At 43.7% G+C, this 24,536-nt stretch overlaps 2 protein-coding genes across 3 annotated transcripts; one reads left to right on the forward strand and one right to left on the reverse strand.

Moving 5' to 3' along the window:
* The first annotated feature begins 7,587 nt into the window (after positions 1 to 7,587).
* sgo1 (shugoshin 1) lies at positions 7,588 to 12,928 on the forward strand. Its single transcript, XM_061093270.1, has 9 exons — positions 7,588 to 7,732; positions 8,285 to 8,493; positions 9,356 to 9,408; positions 9,513 to 9,577; positions 9,808 to 10,656; positions 10,748 to 10,879; positions 11,234 to 11,404; positions 11,622 to 11,793; positions 12,694 to 12,928. The coding sequence occupies exons 1-9, from the start codon at positions 7,588 to 7,590 to the stop codon at positions 12,905 to 12,907; spliced, it is 2,010 nt and encodes a 669-aa protein (XP_060949253.1). The 3' UTR covers positions 12,908 to 12,928.
* Positions 12,929 to 13,888: 960 nt separating this feature from the next.
* kat2b (K(lysine) acetyltransferase 2B) lies at positions 13,889 to 24,406 on the reverse strand. 2 transcript variants are annotated; one of them, XM_061093254.1, is made up of 19 exons: positions 24,082 to 24,406; positions 22,087 to 22,213; positions 21,857 to 22,002; positions 21,665 to 21,751; positions 20,604 to 20,785; positions 20,331 to 20,522; positions 20,041 to 20,144; positions 19,820 to 19,939; positions 19,398 to 19,531; positions 18,671 to 18,879; positions 18,465 to 18,591; positions 18,263 to 18,373; positions 17,544 to 17,687; positions 17,316 to 17,430; positions 17,200 to 17,230; positions 16,690 to 16,722; positions 16,512 to 16,575; positions 16,322 to 16,406; positions 13,889 to 15,407 (listed from the first exon to the last, which is right to left on the reverse strand). In XM_061093254.1, exons 1-19 carry the CDS (start codon positions 24,280 to 24,282, stop codon positions 15,214 to 15,216), a joined length of 2,406 nt encoding a protein of 801 aa, XP_060949237.1. In that variant the 5' UTR covers positions 24,283 to 24,406; the 3' UTR covers positions 13,889 to 15,213. The 2 variants fall into 2 exon arrangements, with proteins under 2 accessions (XP_060949237.1, XP_060949238.1); XM_061093255.1 differs by lacking the exon at positions 16,690 to 16,722.
* Between the last annotated feature and the right edge of the window lie 130 nt (positions 24,407 to 24,536).

Consider the following 24,536-nt stretch of genomic DNA (forward strand, 5'->3'; position numbering starts at 1 on the left):
GGATGGGATGGACCAGGGTGATACGAATGGGATGGACCAGGGGGATACGAATGGGATGGACCAGGGGGGATACGGATGGGATGGACCAGGGGGATACGAATGGGATGGACCAGGGGGATACGGATGGGATGGACCAGGGGGATACGGATGGGATGGACCAGGGGGGATACGGATGGGATGGACCAGGAGGATACGGATGTGATGGACCAGGGGGATACAGATGGGATGGACCAGGGAGGATAGGGATGGGATGGACCAGGTGGGATACGGATGGAATGGACTAGGGGGATACAGATGGGATGGACCAGGGGGATACGGATGGGATGGACCAGGGGGATACGGATGGGATGGACCAGGGAGGATAGGGATGGGATGGACCAGGTGGGATACGGATGGATGGACCAGGGGGATACGGATGGGATGGACCAGGGAGGATAGGGATGGGATGGACCAGGGAGGATAGGAATGGGATGGACCAGGGGGATACGGATGGGATGGACCAGGGAGGATAGGAATGGGATGGACCAGGGGGATACGGATGGGATGGACCAGGGGGATATGGATGGGATGGACCGGGGGGATACGGATGGGATGGACCAGGTGGGATACGGATGGGATGGACCAGGGGGATACGGATGGGATGGACCAGGGAGGATAGGGATGGGATGGAACAGGGGGATACGGATGGGATGGACCAGGGGGGATAGGGATGGGATGGACCAGGGGGATACGGATGGGATGGACCAGGGGTATACGGATGGGATGGACCAGGGGGAATACGGATGGGATGGACCAGGGGGATACGGATGGGATGGACCAGGGGGATACGGATGGGATGGACCAGGGGGGATACGGATGGGATGGACCAGGGGGATACGGATGGGATGGACCAGGGGGGATACGGATGGGATGGACGATGGGGATACGGATGGGATGGACCAGGGGGATACGGATGGGATGGACCAGGGGGATACGGATGGAGAAGGCACGAAAGCAGCAAATGAGTGAAAACAGTATTTTCTGAAGAGAGCGTGTGTGTGAGTGTGTGTGATTATGTGTGAGTGCATGCACAGATGTAGCCATCACAGAAGTACAACTTAATGCAACATTTGTGCTCTACACCATTAATTTTTATAGATATTCCATATATCATTTGAGAGAGTCCTTCTTACAATGAACCTCCATGATGACTATAACTCTGTGTGTGTTAACAGATGTGGATCTTATGAATGAACGTGTGAGTGCCAATCAGAGCATGCTTGAGTCTTGCTGCTTTTTATTTTCCAATAAACAATAGCTGTGGATACTCATGTTGGATTCAATAGTTTTATCAACGCTCAAACTGCCTATTGTACAATCCACAGTCAACCATTCACACACACATTCATACAGCGCTACTTGTATGCTGCACTTGTTCCAGGGAGCCAGGGATCTAACCACTGACCTTCTGGTTGGTGACAATAAACCACAGCTGCCCCCAGATGACATCAGGTGAAGTGTATCCCAGGGCCAACACCCATTCACACTCAGATCCACAGAAAAGGTTAATTTAGAGCCTCCAATTAACCTTTTGATGGTAGGAGGACACTTGCTGAAACATGCATTTTAGTAGATAACTTTTTAAAACAACATTTCATCATGATACTCATCAGTTTGTGGGATGGATCTTTGTTTTAAAAGATTTATTAGTTAAGGCCCAAGCCAGGAACATGTCTATCTTCGAGTGCTCCGTGTGTACGTGTTCACCCAGACATGTGACGTGTCCAGACGCACTCAGGCCTCACCTCCTCTCAAACCAATAACTCTCTTTGTTGAGCCTCTGACCTGAGCCTGTTTCTTGTTCTCTGCTTAGCAGCACGCAGAAACAATCATTCCTTGGTCTGTGTTCAGGTATTTGCCAACGTAATGAAAAGGACACATCCAGGGTCTTTATTTGGCTTCAGGAGACTTTGAAGTCTTTTTCCACCTATTTATTTCCTGGGGAGAACAGATAACCCTTGTCACCGCCCGCTGCATCCCATCCAACTTCATTTCTCTGAGAGGAAATCAAAGCAGGAATGCGGTGTCCTGCTTCATTGTCTTTCTTTTTGATCAAGTTTACTGCATCGTGCATCTCATTTTAAAGTTGATTTTAAAAGCCTAGAGGTTTAAAACAAATGTGCTGCAGCTGAAGTATGGTTCCTGATCTGAGGAGCTGTTTATGCTGTTGAAACACGTCAGGCAGGCGTTCAGATTTTGTCTCATGGTTGTTGCTCCTTCTGCATATTCCCTATACAACTACAAACTATTTTATCGTGAGTGAATCAGATAATGCCGACGCTATCTAAATCATCTGACATTCTGAGTGATGGCCATTCTAACCTTTCTCCGAGGCTGAACTCAGCTCGTCGGGTCAGAGACTGTGTGATCGCAGCTTTTTCAACTTTCCGTGACTTCTTTTTCGTCTTCCATCAGCCGACTGACACCAACCTGGATTAATTAGAAATTGTCTGCTTTTGCTACCAACAGCTGCTCCAAAGTAAATAATTCCACAGCATTATCATCCAATCAATCACTGCCTCCCAATCCTCCAGTTGTCACAGCAGTCATTATTATTGTTATTAATTGTGTGGTGCAGTGATCGTGAACATATGTGTGTGGGATGCTATATTCTCGAGAGGCAGTCGGAATTCATACCTCGTCTGGCCCCTTACCTCCTGGGCTCAGTCCCTCGCCAGCTTTCACTCTTCTGCTTCACTATTTGTCATCTTTCTTTTGTTATCTCGCCATTACGTTCACCCTCTTCACTTTCTCTCTCTCGCTCTCTCTTTCTCCTCTGTCAGATTTGTGGCATGCATGAGCAGATGCACACATGAGCATATGTCAGCAGCACAAAAGCCTGACCCGGCATCCAGGGAATTTTTCATTCTCTGCTACCTGGAGGGAGTACAAAGGTGCAGAGCAGAGCGGTGCATGCCAGGTGAGGGCAGCTCTGCTCGCTGCTCACAAAGAAAAAGACTGTAAAACGATTTTGGCATGAGGATGCAGCATTTTGACGTCTGCGTTTGGCACATGTCATAAAACTAAGATGGTCATGGGTATTTGCTGATGGGAAAATTACATAACAGAGATGAGGGATGGAAAATATTTTATGAAACTCGAAAAAAAGAAAAAAAATGAAATACACCTGCAAACTGAAAAGTAATAAAACAAATATGAAGATAAATAAGAATAAACACTGGGGGAAATATTGATGCTGAAATAAAAAAATATAATTTGGAAAATACAATAATTAGCGCTTTATTGTTTTTTACCCTTTTTTGTGTGCGTAGGGTAAAAGGTTGTCGGTTTCCTTGTTTCCAGCCTTTAATGCTAGGCTAAGTAGCTACGTACTACATATTTACCTTACAGATATAGTGGTATAGTAGCGTCTTCTCATTCAGGCAAATACATGTATTTATCAATAATCATGGACAATCCCTTCATCATTGTTACTCATTCAGAGCACAGCTTCTCACTGCCCAGGGAACAAAGTAGGGAGTTGTAAAAACAAATTTTATATTTCCTATTCTATTTCCATTTCTAAGTAGCAGCTGTTGCTGTCGTAGCGCCTAACAAAATTTGTTTTAGTCCCTGAGTGGTCGGTGTGGCGGTGTGGCATGGAGCAACACATCAGTAAACGCAGGGGATGTTGGCTGTGAAGTAAATGGCACAGCAGGGTGTTTAAGAGCAGGCTGTAGGGCATAATGACCACGCTGCAACCCACTGCGAGCTGAATGTGTGTCTGTGGCTCGGTGCCGCTGTCGGCCAGGTTCAAAGAGATCTGCTGCTGGAGGAAAGCTCCTCCATTTAGCGATGCAGTCAAACACGAGCCAGCCTCACAACAGGGAAAGGCTGTCAGGTTAGAATCCCTCTGCAATATTGTCCAGCTGTAGTAGCTAATAACTGCACAGGTCTAGGTTTGGACTAGTTATACCCTTAATTATGGTCATTTTATTTATTAGTTGGTAATGTTCTGAGGTAGTTTAGAGGGGGACACAAGTTAATCAACCATACCCACCATTCAGGGGATTGTGTTGCAGCTCCGGAAGCTTTGTAAACCTTTGCAAACTACTCGCTAAACACTGCAAATGAAAAATTAAGTTTGGAATTATATGATTTTGTGAAGGGTATGAGCACATCATCATTTGGGTTGCTGTGGCTCAGGAGCAGGTGTTCCACTAAGTGTGATAGAAAAAGTGCTCAATTAGAAGCTCTATATGAATGTGTGTGAACATTTTAATTCAAAGCACTTTAAGTGGTCTACAAGACTTGAAAAATGCTATATAAATACAGTTGAAATTATATTGTTTATTATATAAATGTCTAATGTTAAGCAGTTAAGCTTATAGTTATATAATATTTTGATTTATGTATATTTGATTTTTATTGTTATTGATGATGATGTCAGTTTCAATCATGTTGGAACGGTTAGTATAATTTCCTGGCCGCCTGCATCTTTCCTAACTTTACAACAAGTATCATTATCCTATAAGTCTTGGACTGCAGTTGTTGATGTTCTCCATGTGTAACTAAACTAAAGAAAACGTGGTGATGATGTAGGTGGCAACTCATCAATCCGAGATTCATAAAACAAGCTATAATCTGATTTCCCGAGCTGTTTCTGGCTTACGGTTTGCTTTTGTGGTTGATTACAGACCCTGTGTTATGATTTCATTATCATAAATCGTGAGTATGGCACCATATGCACATTTTTCCATATTAAAAAAAGGAGGGCTGTGTATTTTGGGCCCCGGCTGAGGCGAGTGCACAGATTAGAGCTAATACTTTTCATCTGGCAGGAAAGCAGATGATCTTTTTATTGGCCAGTCACACTGTCTGGACAGGGATGGATGAACCAGAGATCAGACTGGACAGGGATTTGTTTGTGAATCCCTGATATTAGTGCATCACATAATTTGATATTTCAGCTAATAGCTCCTGTTATACTAAAGAAGGCAGTGTCTGCACCTGTGTTGACGTCCGCAGTAAATTTTTTATTGTGCCTTGATTTCTCAGACTGGCACAAAAGCCACTCTGTTTAGAATTTTAATCCCTTCTGTTCTTTTCCTGTACCTGTGATAATAAGTTTCTCTCCAGGTGTCTGACACGAGGAGAGTCAGGGGTGGCATGAAATGACTGTGGGATGGATTTGCCCATTAAAGCAAGCTGAGCTAAAACCTGTGGCTGTCTTTCTGTCAACTCTCTATGTTTACCTCCCTCCTGACACATTCTTTCTTTTTAATTCATTAACGCCTGCATACAAAGCACACACTCACTCTTTCCCTGCAGTAAGGGAGCAGCTGCAACACTTACTTGCCTTTCGCAAGAATATTGCAGCTTTTAGGTGAAACAGAAGTGATCTTATTATTAAAACAGTGAGTCATTTAAGGTTTGTAAGGCTCACTTAGTAAAAGAACACTCACACCTACAACACTTACTCAGACCCCCAACCAATACCAAAACGCCATGCCTGTTACTAAAAATATCTAATGACGTTAGCTGCATTTTCATTTATGTTTTTTAATGTATTTTCTTAGTAATAAAGCTTAACTGCTACATATCCTTATGCAACCTATAGAGAAATAATCCCATTGTGAACATCTGGGAGAGAAGTAAGCTGAATCAACAACGAACCACATGCTTTACTCAAGGGTCTTGCCCGAAAGTACAGGCCTGTTTTACAGCTGAGGCACCCGTACTGAAGTCATTTGTTTTCAGAGGGCGACACTGACAACACCCGAGCCTCACCAAAGCCCTTTCCAGAGCCTCAATATGCCACTCACTAGGCTGTAGCAGACACTTTCTTGGATCCTCACTGACAAAAAACGGTGGAAGGATGTTATATTAGCTGCAGTGCCATGCACGAAGGGTGCTAGTTTCTTCCCCAGTGGGCTGCCAAGGAAGACATGCCTGCTTGACTCTGACTTGAGAAAGAAAATGAGATCATGACCAGGTATTTTACTGTAATTCAATATTTATGGAACATTTACTGCATGAGCAAAACCTGAGAAAGGGCAGGAATGGGCACTCGTGGCATTGAAGCAGGATTTGTATGGTAGACAGTTGTGTTGGTGCATGAAGATTTATAGGCCCTAAGTTTGTGTGTATATAGACCTGAAGATAGTGCATATAGGTAGTATGTATATAGGCACTAAGATAGTGTGTATATCGGCCCTGAGTTAATATGTATATAGATCCAAATATAGTATGCATTTAGGCCGCAAATTTGTGTGTATATAGACCCTAATATAGTGTGTATAGGTCCTACAATCGTATAGAGATAGATAGGCCCTAAGATAAAGGACCTAAGATAACGTAGGCCCTTAAGTAGTATGTATATAGGCCATAAGATAGTGTATACAAAAGCCCTAAGATAGTGTACTCTACCGTTCAAAAGATTGGGGTCACCCAGACAAAAAAAACCTCACACGAGTTATCGCACATAAGTGTTCTGGAGCATTTCACGAAGCAAAGCCGTCCGTAAATATCAATAATCAATATACAAGTGTATCATGATCAGACAAAAAAAAAAGTCTTAGGTGCAATTTGAAAAACGCAACAGGAAGCCTGCTATTTTGCATTTAGTGGCCTCTTGGCCATATTCCATATTTTTACTTTGAGGTACTTGTACCAGGGTTTACATCAGATCAACTTGAAGTTGAGATGAGTGTCATCCCAACAAGGTGGAGATACAAACTAACTCAAAGATTGATTTTACGTCACACGGTGTGACCGTGGCGTGGCGTCAAAGTATTGAGTTCATTATCATTAACCAGAGCAAATTCCTTGTATGTGTAAACGTACTTGGCAATAAAATACTTCTGATTCTGATTCTGATCATGTGCAAAACTTAGAATGTCTACTACTTATTTTTCTACTCTGGTTTTAGTCTATTGTGCAGCTTCCCATATTTTTTGGAACTTATCTTACTTGTATTGTTATATATTTAAACATAGGTCCTAACTTGATATTTTAATACTTACTTTTTTTTTAATTATTTGTTATTGCAACTTTGGGGAAAGATCTGGCACAAGAGTTTCCCTCTACGTGAATAAAGTTCTATCTTATCTTGACCAAGCTTTGTATACACTCCTTGATTTTGGGCTTTTAGATGAGCAGCGAACATTAAATCCCTTGCAGGTAAATGTAGTTTATCTTCCTCTGAGCATCAGCGCCATCTTGCGAACCGATGATTTCCATTCTTAGGAAGTGACGTCGACCCACGTTTCAACCAACCAGCACTCGCGGCTCAGAATTCGAACGTTAGGTCGCTGAGAGTCTGCTGGCGATCGGAGAGGAAACATACCATCTGCGGCCTTTTTAAAATAAATAGCATATTGTATTGTATTCACACATCGACACACACATGCTGGTAAGTCGCTTTCATACAGAACGTCCTGCTGCAGCTTCCGGAGATCGACTGTCCGTGCGGTGTACGTCCACTCGCTTGCTAACCCAGCTAGCAGGTTAGCCGAGTCGCTTGTTGTGCTTCTGATCACGATGCTGCGCTGCTGATCCGCCGGAAAACTTTACAACCACTTTACACCCGAGCGGAGGCCGTGAGCCATGGCGAAGGAGCGGGTCCAGAAGAAGTCCTTCCAGCAGAGTCTGGAGGACATCAAGGAGAAGATGAAGGAGAAGAGGAACAAGCGGCTGGCCAGTGCCTCGGCTCCCAGCAGGGGAAGACCCAGGATCAGTCACAAAAGCAGCGGTGAGGATCAGCACGTCCCATACTCTTAATGTGACTGAAATCAATGCATATACATTCATTATAGTGTACCTGCAAGATGAAGGTGACATGAAGATGCTTCAAACAACCATGGAAATACCACCAGTGGGGATGATCAGCACGTTTTCTTCATTTAATGTAACTTCAGTCAAAATGTCTATTCATTGTACTGTACTTGTTGTTGTGACGATGATGGCATCAAACACATGTGGCAGAAACTTGGACTATGGGCAGAAAAGGTCTCTGGTTCGACTCCATGGAGAAACAACTAAAAGACGAACCTGGATTGATCTATCCAAAAATCCAAGAGGATTCTCCCTACCCTGTCTAGTGCCCCTGAGCAAGGCACCTTACTCCCCCAACATCTGCTCCCCGTGCGCCGTACATGGCTGCCCACTGCTCTGTGTGTCCTGCACCAGATGGGTTAAAAGCAGAGGTTAAATTTCCCTACAATTGCACGAGTGTGCTTGTGCATGTCTGTGCATGTGTTTGGGACAAATAAATGTATCTTAATCTTATTGTGTTCACTCCCAGGGGCCATGTCCGCCAACACCATCCTGGTCGGTGTCCAGGAGAACAACAAGTCGCTGGCCGTGGCCCTGCAGTCTGAAAAGGACAAAGTGAGACAAGCCAACGCAGTGATCCTGCAGCTGAAGCGAGAGCAGCAGGCGCTGTTCCTGCACCTGCTGCTGCTCAAGAGGAAGCTGAAGGACCGGGAAGCCCAGGCGGCGAGCGCCTCAGAGGTACCTGTCGGCCCATGATGCACATCGGAGACCGATTCCGTGTTTCACTTAAACATTTTATTGATTGATTGATTGAATATTTATTTAAGCCTCGGAAAACACATTGGGGAATAAGACCCTCATTTATAATGGTGCCGAGGGTACAATAAAGAGTTGATACATTGAAGAGTTAATACATTGAATAAATAAGATGAAATAAATATGCATATATATATATATATATATATACAGTAATACAAGGTATACAAAAATTCGTCAGTATAAAATACTATGGCCAAGTCAACTAGCAGTTACAATCAATGCAGGAGAAGTCAGCTGTACATGAGACCAGAACTCCTTCAATGAAACAAATGAGCACAACCGTAAAGATTTTTGGACCTCATTCCAAATGTGAGTGCCTCAATGTTTTTTATTTTATTCTATTGTATTGTATTTTATTGTATTCCAATATACCGGCTGCTATGACGACTTAATTTCCCTTCGGGGATGAATAAAGTAATCTATCTATCTATAACAGAAAGCTGTCTTCCCCAAGTTAGTCTTAACACAAGGCAGATATAATGAAAGCCAGCTCTGGGAGCGGGTATTGTGGGTATTACAATTCCAGCTGATGAGACAGGAGAGATATAGTGGCAGTAGCCCAATGATTGTTTTGTAAATATAGATCTTCCAATGACCATCCCTTTTTTCAGACAGGGCTGGCCAGCCAACCTTGTTATAAAGAGTACAGTGGTGTGTGCCATAGCGGTCTCCAGTGATAAAAATGCAGAGCAGAATCGTATACAGCATCCAGAGATTTCAGTGTGCTTTGGGATGTATTCCCATAAATAACATAAATGTATAATTTCCTATCTTTTTTTAGACAAAAGCTGCAAACATCTCAGTTGAACGTCAGCACCACAGGAATTCAGCAAGGTAACTGTAAAAATGCAAAGTTGATGGCAGGACTTTTTTTTTTTTTATCACAACCTTTATCATGAGTCCTGTGACTGAAAATCTGTTCCCTTTTTAATTTTCAGGAGAAAGCGGACCAGCGAGAACCTCGATGAGCCCGTTGTGTGCAAAGCTTCACCAATTAGTGCAGGTATACAAACACATACAATATTACAGGGATTAGTCACAATAGTTAACTCATTATCAGCTGTGAAAAGTTTAATTGGTTCTCAGGTTGATCCCCAAATTAATTCAAATATAATCTGTTCTTTGGACAGTTACTCAAAAGCTGTTGTTTACAGTATTTTAATTAACGATTGCAATCGTCCAAATCCTGAAGTTGAGCTTGTGTAATTCATGATGTTGTCTTTGTCTTCACAGAGCCTCAGACCTCTGGACAACCTGGATGTGACAAGCAGCTTACTTTGCCATCCTCGGTGGTTGTACGGCGTGGGCACGCGGACAGAAGACACAACAGGAGGTCTGAGCGTGTGCAGGAACAGAGGTTGTTGAGTGCAGGCGACTCCACAGCAGCCTTAGAGACTTTAATAGCAAGTCCTATTCAGGCAGAGGATAGAAATCCAAATCAGCCGCTGCCAGAACCGGAATCAGAACTCGCAGATCTCATTGACACTGAAGAGCTCCAGCACTCTACCCCTGAACAAGTCCCGCCTAAAAAAAGCAGCCAAAAGCCGCCCAACAGGAAACAAGCCCAGCAGCAGACCCGCAGCAAACCAGAGGCGCCTGCACAGAAAGCTGAGAGAGGCCGCCGACCGGAGCGCGCCCAGTTAAAGAAGCCGTGGGACAAACCCAAACCCAGAGCCCGCTCCAAGAGTCGGGACCGTTCAGCCACACGTTCCAAAGCAGCACCTCCGTCACAGGGCAACAAGCTCAACACGTCGCTGGGAATGAACGACACGTTTGACTTTGACTGTGAAGAGACGGTTCACGTGGCGCCGTTCAGGGCGAAGGCCGAGGGCAGTCAGCCGGCCACGCCCCTCGGCGAAGAGGCTCAGCAAGGAGAACAGGTCCAAACCAGTGCGTCACCTGGCGCCTCCAGACTGAATGAGTCAAGCTCGTCTTCATCCTCATCTGAATCCGAGGACAGCCTTTATGTTCCTCAGAAAACCAGGAAGAGACAGACTTCACCGGGAAAGAGCAAAGTGATCACCACTCGTAGAGGCCGGCCCAGACAAAAAGAAAACATCCCTCCAACCAAGGAGATCTCTGGTGAGAACTTTCATATTTCTGTTAAAAGCTTTGAAAGAGAGGTTTAATGGTTATGATTAAACAATATCTATCAATGCTGTGTGTTTTATAGTCTTTAGAGATGAGGAGTCAAGTCCCACGACTGCAGAGCCTGAAGAGAAAGAAGCTCATCTCCCTCACTGCCCTGATTCCAGCTTCTCTAACAGCCCGAGCCCGGAGGGGATGGAACAGGAAATTGACCAAGGTGACTACATGTTCTGAAACACGTTCACTTCATGTCTGTTACAATAGTTTCATAGTGTTTGAGATCTTATGCCACAGGGAGACAAAACAATCTGCTCATCCTGCCTGTGGGGCGATAATATTATTATTTTATTAGCTATTTACCCTCAGTAAAGGACTTGCTGCTGAGCTGGGATGGGGGGGCAATTAAGTGACGACTCCTTGTTGGAATCTTCCTGCAGCATGGACGAGTTTGACGTCAATGTTTTTCAACGTGTTTTATTTATTAATGTGACATAATAACAAAAATGTCAGGGTTTTTTTTTTTGCAAGTGGTCATTTGTTTTAAAGGTGAATATGCGTGTTTGTTTGCCAGAGCCTCACAGGGCGATTGTGGAGGAGGATTGTTTGCTGGCTGTCAGTCCTCTGGTTGAAGCTGAGATGATGAGAATAGACAACGTCCTGCACAACTTCAGAGATTCCACCAGCGACGCTCCTCCTCTCTTACCTCATCTGACACCTCAGCGGATCAAGACGTGCAAGAGACGTAAGCTCATTCGCAAATGACTGTGTGTAAACATGGAACCTCCATCTTTATATACAGTCACTGCTCCTTTCCCAAACCTGCTTGTTATCTCTCCTCTATGCATCGTCTCTACTGCACTCTGTCTGTTGCTGTTCACTGGTGTTTACGCACAGAAAAACACACAACTTCTGTTTCCTTTTCTCTTTCTCGTGTCACATCTTCCTTCACATTTCCACAGGTGGGCGTGGTGTAAGGACAGCAGGGCGGGGCTTGAGTCTGTGTGATGTGACCAATATGTCCCCTGCAGCCTACCGCAAGTACCCGTCTGACGGCAGATCCTCCACTCCCGTCGCGGCTCGCAAGCGGCGCTGCACCATGGTGGTGGACTACAAGGAGCCCTCGCTGAACGGGTAGGTTTTGCATATTAAAGCCACTCTTGCAGTAAAATGTTTATACTGTACTAACACTAGGGTTGCAAAATTCCGGGAATTTTCAAAGTTGGAAACTTTCCATGGGAATATACGGGAATTAACGGGAATAAACTGGAAATGTTGTGGGTAATTTATACTAACTGTATTTACCTTGTCATATACAGACATAAATATAAACATTTTGTTTTGTCATAGGCTGATTTGAGCCCTGAGGAAACTTTGGGCACTTGACTATATGCTTCTGCATCGTTGTGATATTCTTAACATAGGTCTTTGCACAGTATTTGCAAATGTACACAGCCTTTCCTTCTACATTGTTTGGGGTGAAATGTCTCCACACATGAGATAGTGCACGTGGCATTGTTCTGTAGAATAAGATGAGAAAAAAGTTTGTAAAAAACACTAATGCAATGCCAGAGATATAAATAGTTAGCCAAACAATTGGAATCGTCTGTAAAAATATTTTACAATTGATGGATAAATGAATGGAAATAGGCTAGATGAACAGATGAACAATCCTCAATCAGCATGCTAATATATTTTCCCGAGTAATATCATGGAAACTTACCTGACTAGTCCTGCACACTACAGCAGGCCTCAATAGCCCTGCTGTAGAGAGAAGGATGCTGGGAGTTATCTGTGCATGTGATGGAAGAATGCACAGTAGAGGGTTGAAACTCAACGTTCCATACATCTTTAAAATAGAGTTTTGAATGATGTTTTTATTGCTCAGCGTTTAATTTGCATAGTTTTTTTTTTTTCAAAATTCCCCAAATTCCCGAGCTTAATATTCCCGTGGAAAGTTTCCGGAAATTTACCGGAAACTTTCCGCCCCTTTGCAACCCTAACGAACACTCAAATTTATTCTCATCCTAACAGGAAACTTCGGCGGGGAGACAAGTTCACAGACCTGCAGTTCCTCCGTTCTCCTATATTCAAGGGGAAGACTGACAGCAGGTCTGTGCAGCCCCCAAGGAGCTCGGTGAGCGGCAAGAACCCGAGGAGCTCTGTGAGCGGCAAGAACCCGAGGAGCTCTGTGAGCGGCAAGCAGCCGTTTGAGAAATACAACGAGTCGTTTGTCGGCTGCCGCTGAAACCAGCAACCTCGTTTTCAAGTGCTCTGTCATAGAGTTTGGTTTTGTGATCTGTTTGATATTATACTGTGAACAGTTTTTAACAAATTGTTTTCCCTTAACTTTTCATTTTTTCATACTTTTACCTTAATTTTCTTGTCTTTTCTCTCCTTTAAAAACAGAGTTTTTAGATGTTATGCCATCTTACATAAACCTGTATGAGCTGAACTGAATATGAGCTTGTATTAGTGTCTTTTAATAAATTTTATCAATCCCTCATCTATACATCTTGTCCTTTAAGAATTGTGGGTGGGGGCTGAAGCCAATCCCAGCCGACACTGGGTGAGAGGCGGGGTAATGATTTCATGATTGGCTCATTTACATAAACAATTATATTATCAGCTCTATTCAAATGAGAAGTTTGGACAACTGAATTCCAATCTAAACTTGTTCAGGTTGAACTCAAAGCTGTCTTTAATTGTTTGTTAAATCTTGGCCATTGCAAAAAGGAATTTACCTTGATTATACTTATTCTGTTGGTAAAACCGTTTCTCTTAATGGCAGCTGAAAAGTTTCTAAATTGTTTATGAAAGCTGGGTCTGATTTGACAAAAATCCAGACTCATTGTGACCTTTGTCCACTGAAATCGAGAGAATGGAGAATAGCTGAGAAAATTAAGGAGCAGATCTGTGAAAGTGGCCCAATGCATTCCTAGTGTAACCATATTTGGCAGCTGATTAAAATATTCCTTGAGAGGTTATAAGTTACTTCGAGTGGATTCCTGTTCATGGTGTCTCTGACTATGTTGGGATACAGGTTTGTGTATTTTTACTGGAGAATAGCTGAGAAAATTAAGGAGCAAATCTGTGAACATTCATAGAAATCTGACTTAATTCCCCCAAAGTGATCTTCAGATATCTTTATCACCAGATTGTCACATGGTGTTGCCGGAGCGAAGGCATAGAAATGATGTGATAGCGTTGAATCACCACAGACGCTGAATTAGCCTCACCTCTTTTATTCAGTCTATAAAATAGGCTAATACTATGTCATTAAAACCAGTTGTACAAAGAGCATGAAGTATTTTTTTATCCAGACATAATACAAAACGTATTTTCCTAAAGTTTGAAAAGTACAAACACCTTTTTACAAAACAGCAAAACTACATAGTATTGCACAATCTTCTCATTTATCTCCAAAGTATAAAGTTATCAATCTCCATCTGCAGGGCAAAAATAAAGAGAGAATAAATTAACCTTGTCTAAAGCATTTCCTTTTTAAATTACAGCACATAAATAAGAATAAACTCTAGATAATTAAATTAGTCCTTAGTCAGCGGTAATTTATATGCCAAACAAATTTTTTGAAGAGAAGAGGATTATTTTTATGTTTACTAATACTTGGAAAAATAAAAGTGCATTTCGATAGTCACACTGCCCTAGGTGGCTTATACAAAAAAGAGTATTTAGTTTTAGTTCTTGAAACAGAAAATATATGTTATATACACATTTAAAATATACAATGGGAATAAGTGCTTTAAAATAATTAAAATCTGTACAAATTTAAAGTATGTATTCCTCTTTTGGCAGGATGAACTCATCACAGTCAAACTTTGACCTCATTTATGGCGCGCACGATTCCACAGACAGGAAAATCTGATCTCCCAGTCGCATCCCTCGAAGGTAACACTTGTGCGTAATGGTGTAACACACAGTAGATGTGACATATCTACCTGAGTCCACTGAGAGGAGGAGGAGGAGGAGGAGGAGGCAGGGAGATGAAGGGATGAAAGAAAAGAAAGAGATGGAGAGAGACAAAGTTAGAAAGGTGAGCGGGGAATCTCCAATCAGCCGTCACTGCGTGTTGCCTCTCAAAGTCTTCACACACAAACAGAAGCTCCCTGCTCCGCTCAGTATGTCTTCCTCTCACACCTTCCTCCCTCCTCCCTCCACCCGGGACCCTGGGATATGTGATGAAATATGAAGACACACGTTTTCTTGTTATGTTTCATGGCAGCGACAGTCTCACAGGTCGTCAGTGAGGCCGTCCCTCGCGGCCTATCTTTCAGTGTAAATATCAGTCTAAGCTACCGATTCAGGATCTTTGCCTGCATGCATCAAACATTAAAGAGTGCTGATCTGAGACCAGTGTGCACCTTTTACATCAAAATATGTCTCTGAAACCCGACAGCTCCGGAGTCAGTAGTCCCGCTCCTGGCTTGTCTTCACACACGGCTGTCATCTGCATCACTTAGATCCTGGACCACAGAGGCCTTGTGTCATTCTTTGTGGAGGTGAAGAGAAAGTCCTCCTCCTTCCTCCTCTGTTCTACTTCTCGATGAGGCCTGCCTCTTTAATCTTGGTGTAGAAGAACTTCTCCAGTAGGTTGGCGCACTTGTAGTACTCGCTCTCCGGAGGGTTGTACTCTCGACAGTTGGTGAAGATGCGCTGCATGTCGGCCATGAACAGCTTCCGCGTGGTGTAGTACCTGCTCTTCAGGCGCTCGCTCATTGTCTTCAGATCTGTGGGCAGAACGTGAAGTTGCAATGTGAAATGTGATTTCTTTTTTCATCATACTCTCTCAGTAATTGGTTAAGTGCACGAATGAATACTGAGTTCTTGGTGCCACTTGAACAGTCAAGTGGCAGTCATGTTTCAATCCGGAATGCTACTGTTTCATTAAAGTAGAGCTATTCTCTGTAATCACTACCTCCTCTAGGGATGTTCTGTTTGTTTGTTGGTTTGTATATTTGTTTGCAAACAGGATTATAACTACAGGACAGATTATCTCTAAACTTGATGGAACAATGTGCTTTGGGTTAGAGAAGGAGATGGATTTTTTCCACTTTCTTTAACATTGCGAGATTGGACGATTTCTGACATTTTCACCAATTTCAAAGGAATAATCCAGTATATTTAGAGGACTGAGGGAGCCCGTTGAGGAAATGACTGAAAAAGCCGAAGCCTCTCCCACACACACTTTGGGTGAGTAACTTTGAAATAAGCTAAATGATACCACCATGCTAAGCATTATCATTTTTTAATTATCAAACTGCTCCTAATGTTCTTATCTAGGTGAGTGATATTTATTGATTGTGTGTAATTTGGTCCAAATTAAAGTCCAGATCTAGTGAATTTAAATGGGATTTCATAAGGGGACTGTTGGGATTTTATTGTTCATTAGTTAATTATAAGGTAGAGCCTAACTAACATATAAGTCTGATAGAATTGGACAAAATAAGTTTTTCATAGACGAATCCCATTTCAGAGTTTATTGCCAACATGAAAACTTTTATTTTTCAGAATAAACAAAGCAGAATAAAGGTGCATTTATCTGTCAGAATTTGGTTACTCTCTAATATCAGTATTAGGTCAGGCTGTATTATTAAACACAATTTTTGGCTTCGCTTCACTTAGATGTCATGTGATTACATACCCATGGGAAAGCGGATCACTTGATAGTACCCAGGTGCCTCTGTTTTCTTCACAGGTTCCATGAACGGCCAGGCGTTCGGGTGACTCTATGACATGAACACGAGTGATGTTATGGACAAAAGAGGTGTTCATGTGTGTGTATATATGTTGTCGGTGCTGTGCATGTGTACGTGTGTGCGTTTGTCCCTCACCTTCACATGTTGAAGGATGGTCTTCAGAGTGCTGTACAGCTGATCAGGGTCCTTCACTTCCTTCCTGGAGAAGAATAAATGCAGAATGCAAAAACATTCCATCACCATAGTAATCATAACAAATAATGGTATTATAAGTATAATGTAGGTATAATAAAGAAAACAGTGTTGAAAATACCATAATACAATACTTGGAGGAAGTGATGTTTGCCTATAGTGGGATTAATATACAATTATCATATTGTATTGTACATTCTTGTTTTGTATTCATTTCTAGCATATTGTATAACATTGCATCGCATTGCATCGTATCGCTTGAATCATATCACATTGTATTTTGGCTTATGGCACCGTATCACATTGTATCGTATCATACTTAATCTTATCATATATCATATCACATCATATTGTATCGTATCATATTGTATTTTATCTTATGGTATCATAAGGTATCTTATCTTATCATATCAAATCTTATTATATCGAAGAGTCTGTAACACCGATCATTGCTGTTTGTATACTTGTTGACCTAAGAGATTTAATAATACGCCTGCTAACTGATCTTTGGTCCTTAATTTAGAAATCTTGCTTCATGCCAACGTGGGGAAAACATCAGCCAAGTCATTTGGTGAAGCAATGCAGAGGCAGAGTGCTCAGTTGAAATTCCTCATAGAAGAGTCATACTTACCCTTTGCCCACTGGTTTCCAGCCAGTTTCACCTGTTAATAAAATGATACCAAAATTAGCACCATCTAAAATACTAAAAATAATATAAATGCCATATGAATACGGTGAGTAACGTACGTATGCCCGGAATGCTTTCTATTGGAATCTGCCGAACTCCTTCCTTAAAACAGGAAAGTCCGGGATAGACTTTTCTGATCTGAGCCTGTTTCCTCTCAATCAGTTTCTTAATGATCTGACAGAAAGAGACACACGAGGGTGAAAACAAAGATAGGCAGTGCAGGAACAAAGAGAAGGAAGGATTTAAAAGTTTCTGAGTTTTCATTTAAAATTCAAACGCCCACACACCTCCTTCTGCTTCTTGATGATAACGGAGAACTCCGTGTAGGGGATGCTGGGGTTGAGTTCACAGCCCATGAGGGTGGCTCCCTCGTAGTCCTTGATGTAGCCCACATACTTGGCCTTGGGAACTTTGATGTCCTTTGAGAAACCCTGAGATGGAGGAGGAGACATGTTTTCTGGCAGCAGTTTATACAGGGCCCTGCAGCCTCTGCGATACGATCACATTTAAAAAACACACCTGATGTGGAACTCTACAGTGCATGGACGGATTTTCACTTATATTATATTATTATTATTATTATTATTTTTGTTGTTGTTAGTATTATTATTATTGTTATTAATATTATTATCATTATTATTATATTACTTGGAGGGTAGGGGGGTCGGGTATCTCCAAATAATTAACAATCAACATTTTTCCAAGATATCCCCATAAAAAAGGACTAGAGGGACAATCTTAAGCTTATATTGATAAAAATCTGCATCATATGATTATATGTTCTACAGCTTCTACAGATTAATCCTTCATCCTTATATCTTAGAATTTTTTTTTAATCATTACGTACATAGTAGTTTATTTCTCCGCTTGTTTCACAAAATGATTTTGTTTTACAGAGGGAAGATGTATCTGAGAGACTAGGGAGGACGACAAGAACATCCTGTGACCCAAAAAGCTGTAATGAAATAAGCATGTACTGAGCAAATTAATGAACTCTGCATGTCACCTGTTTCTTGAAGTAGCCGATGGCGTACTCATCAGCATAAGTGAGGAAGTTGAGGATTTCATGCTTGATGTGATATTCCTTCAGGTGGTTCATCAGATGAGTTCCATATCCCTGCAGCCACACAGCCACAGACAGAGGTTAAAAACAGATCAACTAGAGACTGAAGTTTCGCTCGGGGCTCAGAAGCCGGAGCCGCTCTCACCTTGACCTGCTCGTTGGAGGTGACGGCACAGAACACGATCTCTGTGAAGCCCTGCGATGGAAACATGCGGAAGCAGATCCCTCCGATCACGCGTCCGTCCTTGATCAGCGACAGCGTCTTGTGCTTCCTGTCAATGACAAGTTGTATTTCAGTCACCTCTTCAACATCCGTGCTAAGTGATGATGACTAACTACGGTTCCACCCACGGATCGAACACCAGCCGCGTGATGTACTCCTTGGGCATGCGGGGGAGCTGGTGGGAGAACACGTTCTGGAGGCCCACGAGCCACATCAGGATCCGCTTGTTGGGCTTCTGGTTTAAGGAGTTCCCGATGACGTGGAATTCGATCACCCCCCGGCGCTCCTCCAGACGGGCAGCTTCGTCACGTGCAGAGTGGGCTGACAGCAGACTGGTCTGCACAGGAAGGAGAACCGTCAAATCAAATCATACGAATTTGATTTCTTGAAGAAAATTGTACTTTCTTCATTCTTGTTGTTCTGGGGTTTGTGGTTCATGGTCGAATGCACTTATTGGAAGTCGCTTTGGATAAAAGTGACAGCTAAATGAAATGTAATACATCATGAGTATAACCTTTACTCCCAGCATCAGCATGAGCATCCTCATGAAGAAAATAGGTTTAGAAAGGGTTAAGCTGCATTATTTTCACTGTCTTCTTCTAAAATTCTAAATTCGTATATATGGTCACATACCCACAGATCAGATTGCCATATGGACTACTCTGTTTTAATAAAACATTTTTGCAAATTAAATCAATATTTTCTCTGTATGCTAAGCTTATAGAAAAACATATGGAAGACAAATATCATAAAGGCATACTAATACATTTTCAGTCAACTCTTTAGTTTCATCATCATGATATTTATCATCCAACTATCGGTTTCTATCATTTCCTTGATGTTCTGTGCGTTTACCTCAGGAATGGCAGCAGGGTCGGTGATGGTTGCCATCACCTCATTGATGAGCTCCAGGGGGATGTCCCCCACCGCCCGCGGCCTCTTGTTTTCCTCGTGGGGGAGGGGCTCGGTGGGTTTACGCTTCTCTCCCACTACGACAGCACATGGGCAAAGAGGGAGGGACTTGTCATCATCGGTGCATTAAAACCCAAACAAGACGTCAACCAGCATTCGAGTTCAGCTTATTATATTATTGATTCATCTCCATCTGTTAATGTGTGGTAGTAAAACCGATTCACAGTCAATGTGTTTGGTGTCACTTTAAGACCAATTTTCAGTTTCATCCATTCATTGAGGCAAAGAAATCTTGTTTTAAATCAGTCAGAAGAAGATGATATATTTTCTAGATATAAAGCCATGTAGAGGTTTGACTGTAACACCTGGATTTGACTCCAACACGGTTTTCCTGGCCGGACTGACACTGCCACAGGTGGTCGGGTCCACCGACACAGGACTGGTGCTGTAGTACAACGGCCTGGCCACAGGGGGCGCGCTGATGACTGCGAAGAAATACAGAGGATGATAAAAGTTTACAAATCAGAAGTCGGCTTCAATGATGCTTCTGCACGTTTGTGTGTTGGCCTGCGAGGGTGTGTGTTACCTGTGTGAATAGGAATCTGCCCCCCCGACGCTCCTGCCAAGAAGTCTTGGCTCCAGATGGGAGAGCTGTGGCTGTACACCTCCTCCTCCAGCATAGACAAGAACCTGAGCCAAAGAAAACACAGCAAAAACAGCTCAGTTAAAAAAGGTAGTCGAGTGCACACATGTGATTAGTGGTTATTCTGGATTGTTAATTACGTGTTAGTTTGAACATAAAGCCAATTTAAAGGTCCTGTACATTTCCCGGTGATAAATCTCAGGAGTCGCTGTGTGTTTTCCCTTTGTCCTTACTTGGGAAAGTGTGTGAGAATGAGTGTGCGTTTCTCAGGTGGCAGCTTGTCCTTTTCCTGTCGGGCCTGCTCCAGCAGTTGCTTCCTCATCACGGTGAACACCGAGCGCAGCAGCGTCCGCCCGAAGATCTGCGTGGTCTCGTACCGGGGCAGGCTGTCGCAGAACTGAGGCACGTTGCAGTAGCACAGCCATCTGACGGGAGAAGCTCGGTTTAAACGGGACGGTATAAACAGGTGTCATGCACGTTGACGGGATGTGTGCTCCCGCTGCTACCTGGTGTAGTTGGCCTTGTATCCAGCGGCGTCGTCGGTAGGAACCCGCTGGCGTCTCTGGGAGGGCGTCTCCAGCTGCCAGTAGTTGATTTGGTTGAGGAACATCTTAGCAAGCTCCATGATTGTTTGACGTTCCTTAGACGGCAGGTGGCTGAACTTGTACTGGACAAAATTGTTCACCCCCTGTTTGTATGGGAAAGAGAATAAACATGAGGAAACAATAGAATCCAAATATTGATGTGCAATAGGTCTAGGGTTGCAAAATTCCGGGAATATTCAAAGTTGGAAACTTTCCATGGGAATTAACGGGAATAAACGGAAATATACGGGAATTAACGGGAAAAAACTGGAAATGTTGTGGGTAATTTATACTAACTGTATTCACCTTGTCATATACAGACATAAATATAAACATTTTGTTTTGTCATAGGCTGATTTGAGCCCTGAGGAAACTTTGGGCACTTGACTATATGCTTCTGCATCGTTGTGTCATTCTTAACATAGGTCAATGCACAGTATTTGCAAATGTACACAGCCTTTCCTTCTACATTGGATGGGGTGAAATGTCTCAACACATGAGATAGTGCACGTGGCATTGTTCAGTAGAATAAGATGAGAAAAAAGTTTAAAAAAAGAGATACAAATAGTTAGCCAAACAATTGGAATCGTCTGTAAACATATTTTACAATTGATGGATAAATGAATGGAAAGATGAACAGATGAAAAGTCCTCAATCAGCTTGCTAATATATTTTCCCCAGTAATATCATCGAAACTTACCTGACTAGTCCTGCACACTACAGCAGGCCTCAATAGCCCTGCTGTAGAGTGAAGGATGCTGGGAGTTATCTGTGCATGTGATGGAAGAATGCACAGTGGAGGGTTGAAATGCAACGTGCAGCGTGTGCTGCATTCCATACATCTTTAAAATAGAGTTTTGAATGATTTTTTCATTGCTCCTCATTTAATTTGCATATTATTATTTTTTTTCAAAATTCCCAAAATTCCGTAGCTAAACTTTCCACCCCTTTGCAACCCTAAATAGGTCTATATGTGCGTTTACCTGCTCAATACTGGGTTTTTCAAACGGAGGACTCTCCTGTGCTTCTAACGTCGGTTTACCCATTTGTAGAATGGATTTCCTCAGCAGCTAGAAGATCAGCAGAAAAGACATACGTGTGTTCACTTGTACACAACGAGGGTCCGGAAAGTCCTGTGTTTGTGTGTATTTTAGTACTCGGCAGCAGAGGCTTACTTTGAAGAGTGAAAAGTAGACCTGCTTAGTGTCAGCATCCTCCTCTTTGTGAACACACGTGTAGAGATACTCCACGTCCAGGACGATTCCCAGAAGCCTGTTCATTTCCTCCTCCGACACGTTTTCTAGATGGGTCACGTGATCACCTGGGAGAAACGTAAAAGAAAAATTAATGATAAAACTGATAAAACATTTCTAATATCGTTTAGCTTCTTTTCAAAGTCACTCACCCAAAGTGTGAGAGCAGCTGCGACACGGCTCCTGCAGGTTGACTGCGTTGGACTGCTGGTCAGTTCGGGGGGGAGTGGGAGGGGGGTTCTGACTTTTCCAGCCATTGCACTTACAGGCTCCTTCAGCCTAAGAAGCACAGTTTACATCAGTACAAGCATAAATCAAAGTTATTTTAAACTAGAATAGCCCTGAGAGGAGCTCAGGCCTCTGCCAAGGCCCAACAGGCTCCTTTAAATTTAATCAGGCTGCATCAAAATTGCACACGCTCATGGAAATCAGCGACTAAATATGTTAAGTTTAATTCAACAAGATCCATGAAATATTTCCTGGTAAATTGGTGAAAACGTTAAACAATTTTCTCCGCCTCCTGATCTGGATCCAAAGCAGAATTTAATGGATTCAGGCGATTCCTTCCGGCGCCTTTGGGCCCTGATGGCAAACGCTCGGTCCCCCTAGGTTTCAGCCAAAACTCTAAAGTGAAACTTGACCCTGGGCAGAAGTAAATAGGGAATTAAAAGATCAGAGATAAAGCCCAGGGCCAGGCCATGGAGATCCTCAAAAAGTCATCAATAAAATGTTTAAATCAATCCTGAAACAAACTGGGAGCCAATGTCACAAAACAATAAAACAGGTGGGATGTGATCAAGTCTCTTAGTTCTAGGTAATAACCCAAATGCTGAATTTTGAGCAGACTGCAGTCGTATCAGGGGTTTGTAATTAAAACGAAGGGAAAAGGCTTTTGCAGGAATCAAGGCGTGAGGGAATATCCTGAACGATGGTGTCTGCATCTCTGCATCTCTGCATCCTTACGCCAAGTTTCCTGGTAATCCGTCCAACTAAACAAACACAACTTCCTTTGTAGACTGTGCCACATTAGAGTGCAGATACACCGCTGCAGATCTTACAAGTGGAACGAGCATCGACACGTTGTGTTTGTCAAGATGTTTTAAGGTATAGATCCTTCATGACTGACAGGTTGTCGCCCACTTGCATAGTTGACCTGCTTTGTACTCACAATGTATGAAAGGTTAGATGCTCTGTAGTCATGTAGAACTGTAGCACTTCACCCTACAGCTTATCACCACACATACAGTGGATCTGTGGGCAGCACTTTTTCTATGTGTGGCAATTTGGGGTTAGGCATCTTGCCCAAGGACACTTTGGCATTCGGATGGATTGATGGCGATCAAGATCGAACCGCCGACCGCTCTACCCCCTCAGCCACAGCCTCATGTTTTTATTGTACATGTGCCCCAGCAGCACACCAGCTTTGTACACCTTGCCCAGGCCCTCTCAGGTTAATGGAGGTTTGTTGTGACTGCTCGGGCTCAGTGGGTGGGGCGTGCAGGCCTGTCACCGGCAAGCTGGACGCGCCCCACTGCGCATGCGTGGTGAAACAACAACAAACTCCGCCTCCCTCTCGGGCCACCCCCACTCCAGCAGCTGTCACCCTGTCAAAACAAAGACCCAGTCCCTCTCTCTCTCTCTCTCTCTGCGGATCATATAGTCTGCATGAACCCCCCGCCCCCCACCACCACCCCTCAAAATAAAGATCCCCTCCGCTCGGCACCGGGCGCCCACCGGCCCCGCGGCAGGGGGGGGGGCTTTACGCACGGTTGCAGCCCCTGCGCGCACCGCACAGCTACTCCCAAGAACCAGCGCCAAGCCAATGTTTACGTTCACAACCCCCCCACCTCGACAGAAACACCGTGTGATCGTAAAAGCAGCGGACAGTGTGCAGCTGGAGGCCCCAGCGCTGAACCCCCGGGCCCGCGGTGACGCTTTAGGGTCACCGGGTTTTTAATATCGCCTTCTCGGTAATTGCTTCGTGCATGCAAAATGAAAAAAAAAAAAAAAAAAAATGAAGTGCGGCAATGGCTTCCTTTGCTGCGCTTGCATTTTGTCAAACTATTGCAACCTTGCACAGGGCGGCCGCTTTGTAAACAGCGAGCCGTCACACCGCGGCTCGGGCACGACCTGCAGGCACATCGTACTTTGCAGGAGGAATACACGCCGAGCTTTTCCAGTTTCTTCGGCCGAGGTGAGGAGCGGAGTTGCGCCTTCTTCACGGCGATCCGTGCGGATCCTCCAGCGGCGCCGGAGCCCTCCGTGCCCCCGGCTCCGGGAGCGGCCGGAACCAAGCCCGCGGCCCCGATGGCCGGAGAACCCTGCTGGATCCCGGCGCTGTCGGCCATCGCTCGCAACGATCCCGGACGGGAGCCGCGGCCCGGGGGAGAAGATTCGCTCTGCCGTCCGCTCTTATTCCACCAGCGGAGGATCAGACATGGCGCTCATCCTTATTTTCAATTTCTCACTGTAGGCCCATTTTCCTCCGCTAGGGGACTGAGATGGGACATACGGACCGATTCCACCCGAATTCAGTGAGGAAAGGTCACGAAATGCGAGAAAAAAAAATCTCAAGGTCAAACCCAGATGGAAAAACATGTGG

The sequence above is a fragment of the Limanda limanda genome, chromosome 19 (genome assembly GCF_963576545.1).
Source record: "Limanda limanda chromosome 19, fLimLim1.1, whole genome shotgun sequence".
NCBI classification, from domain to species: Eukaryota; Metazoa; Chordata; class Actinopteri; order Pleuronectiformes; family Pleuronectidae; genus Limanda; species Limanda limanda.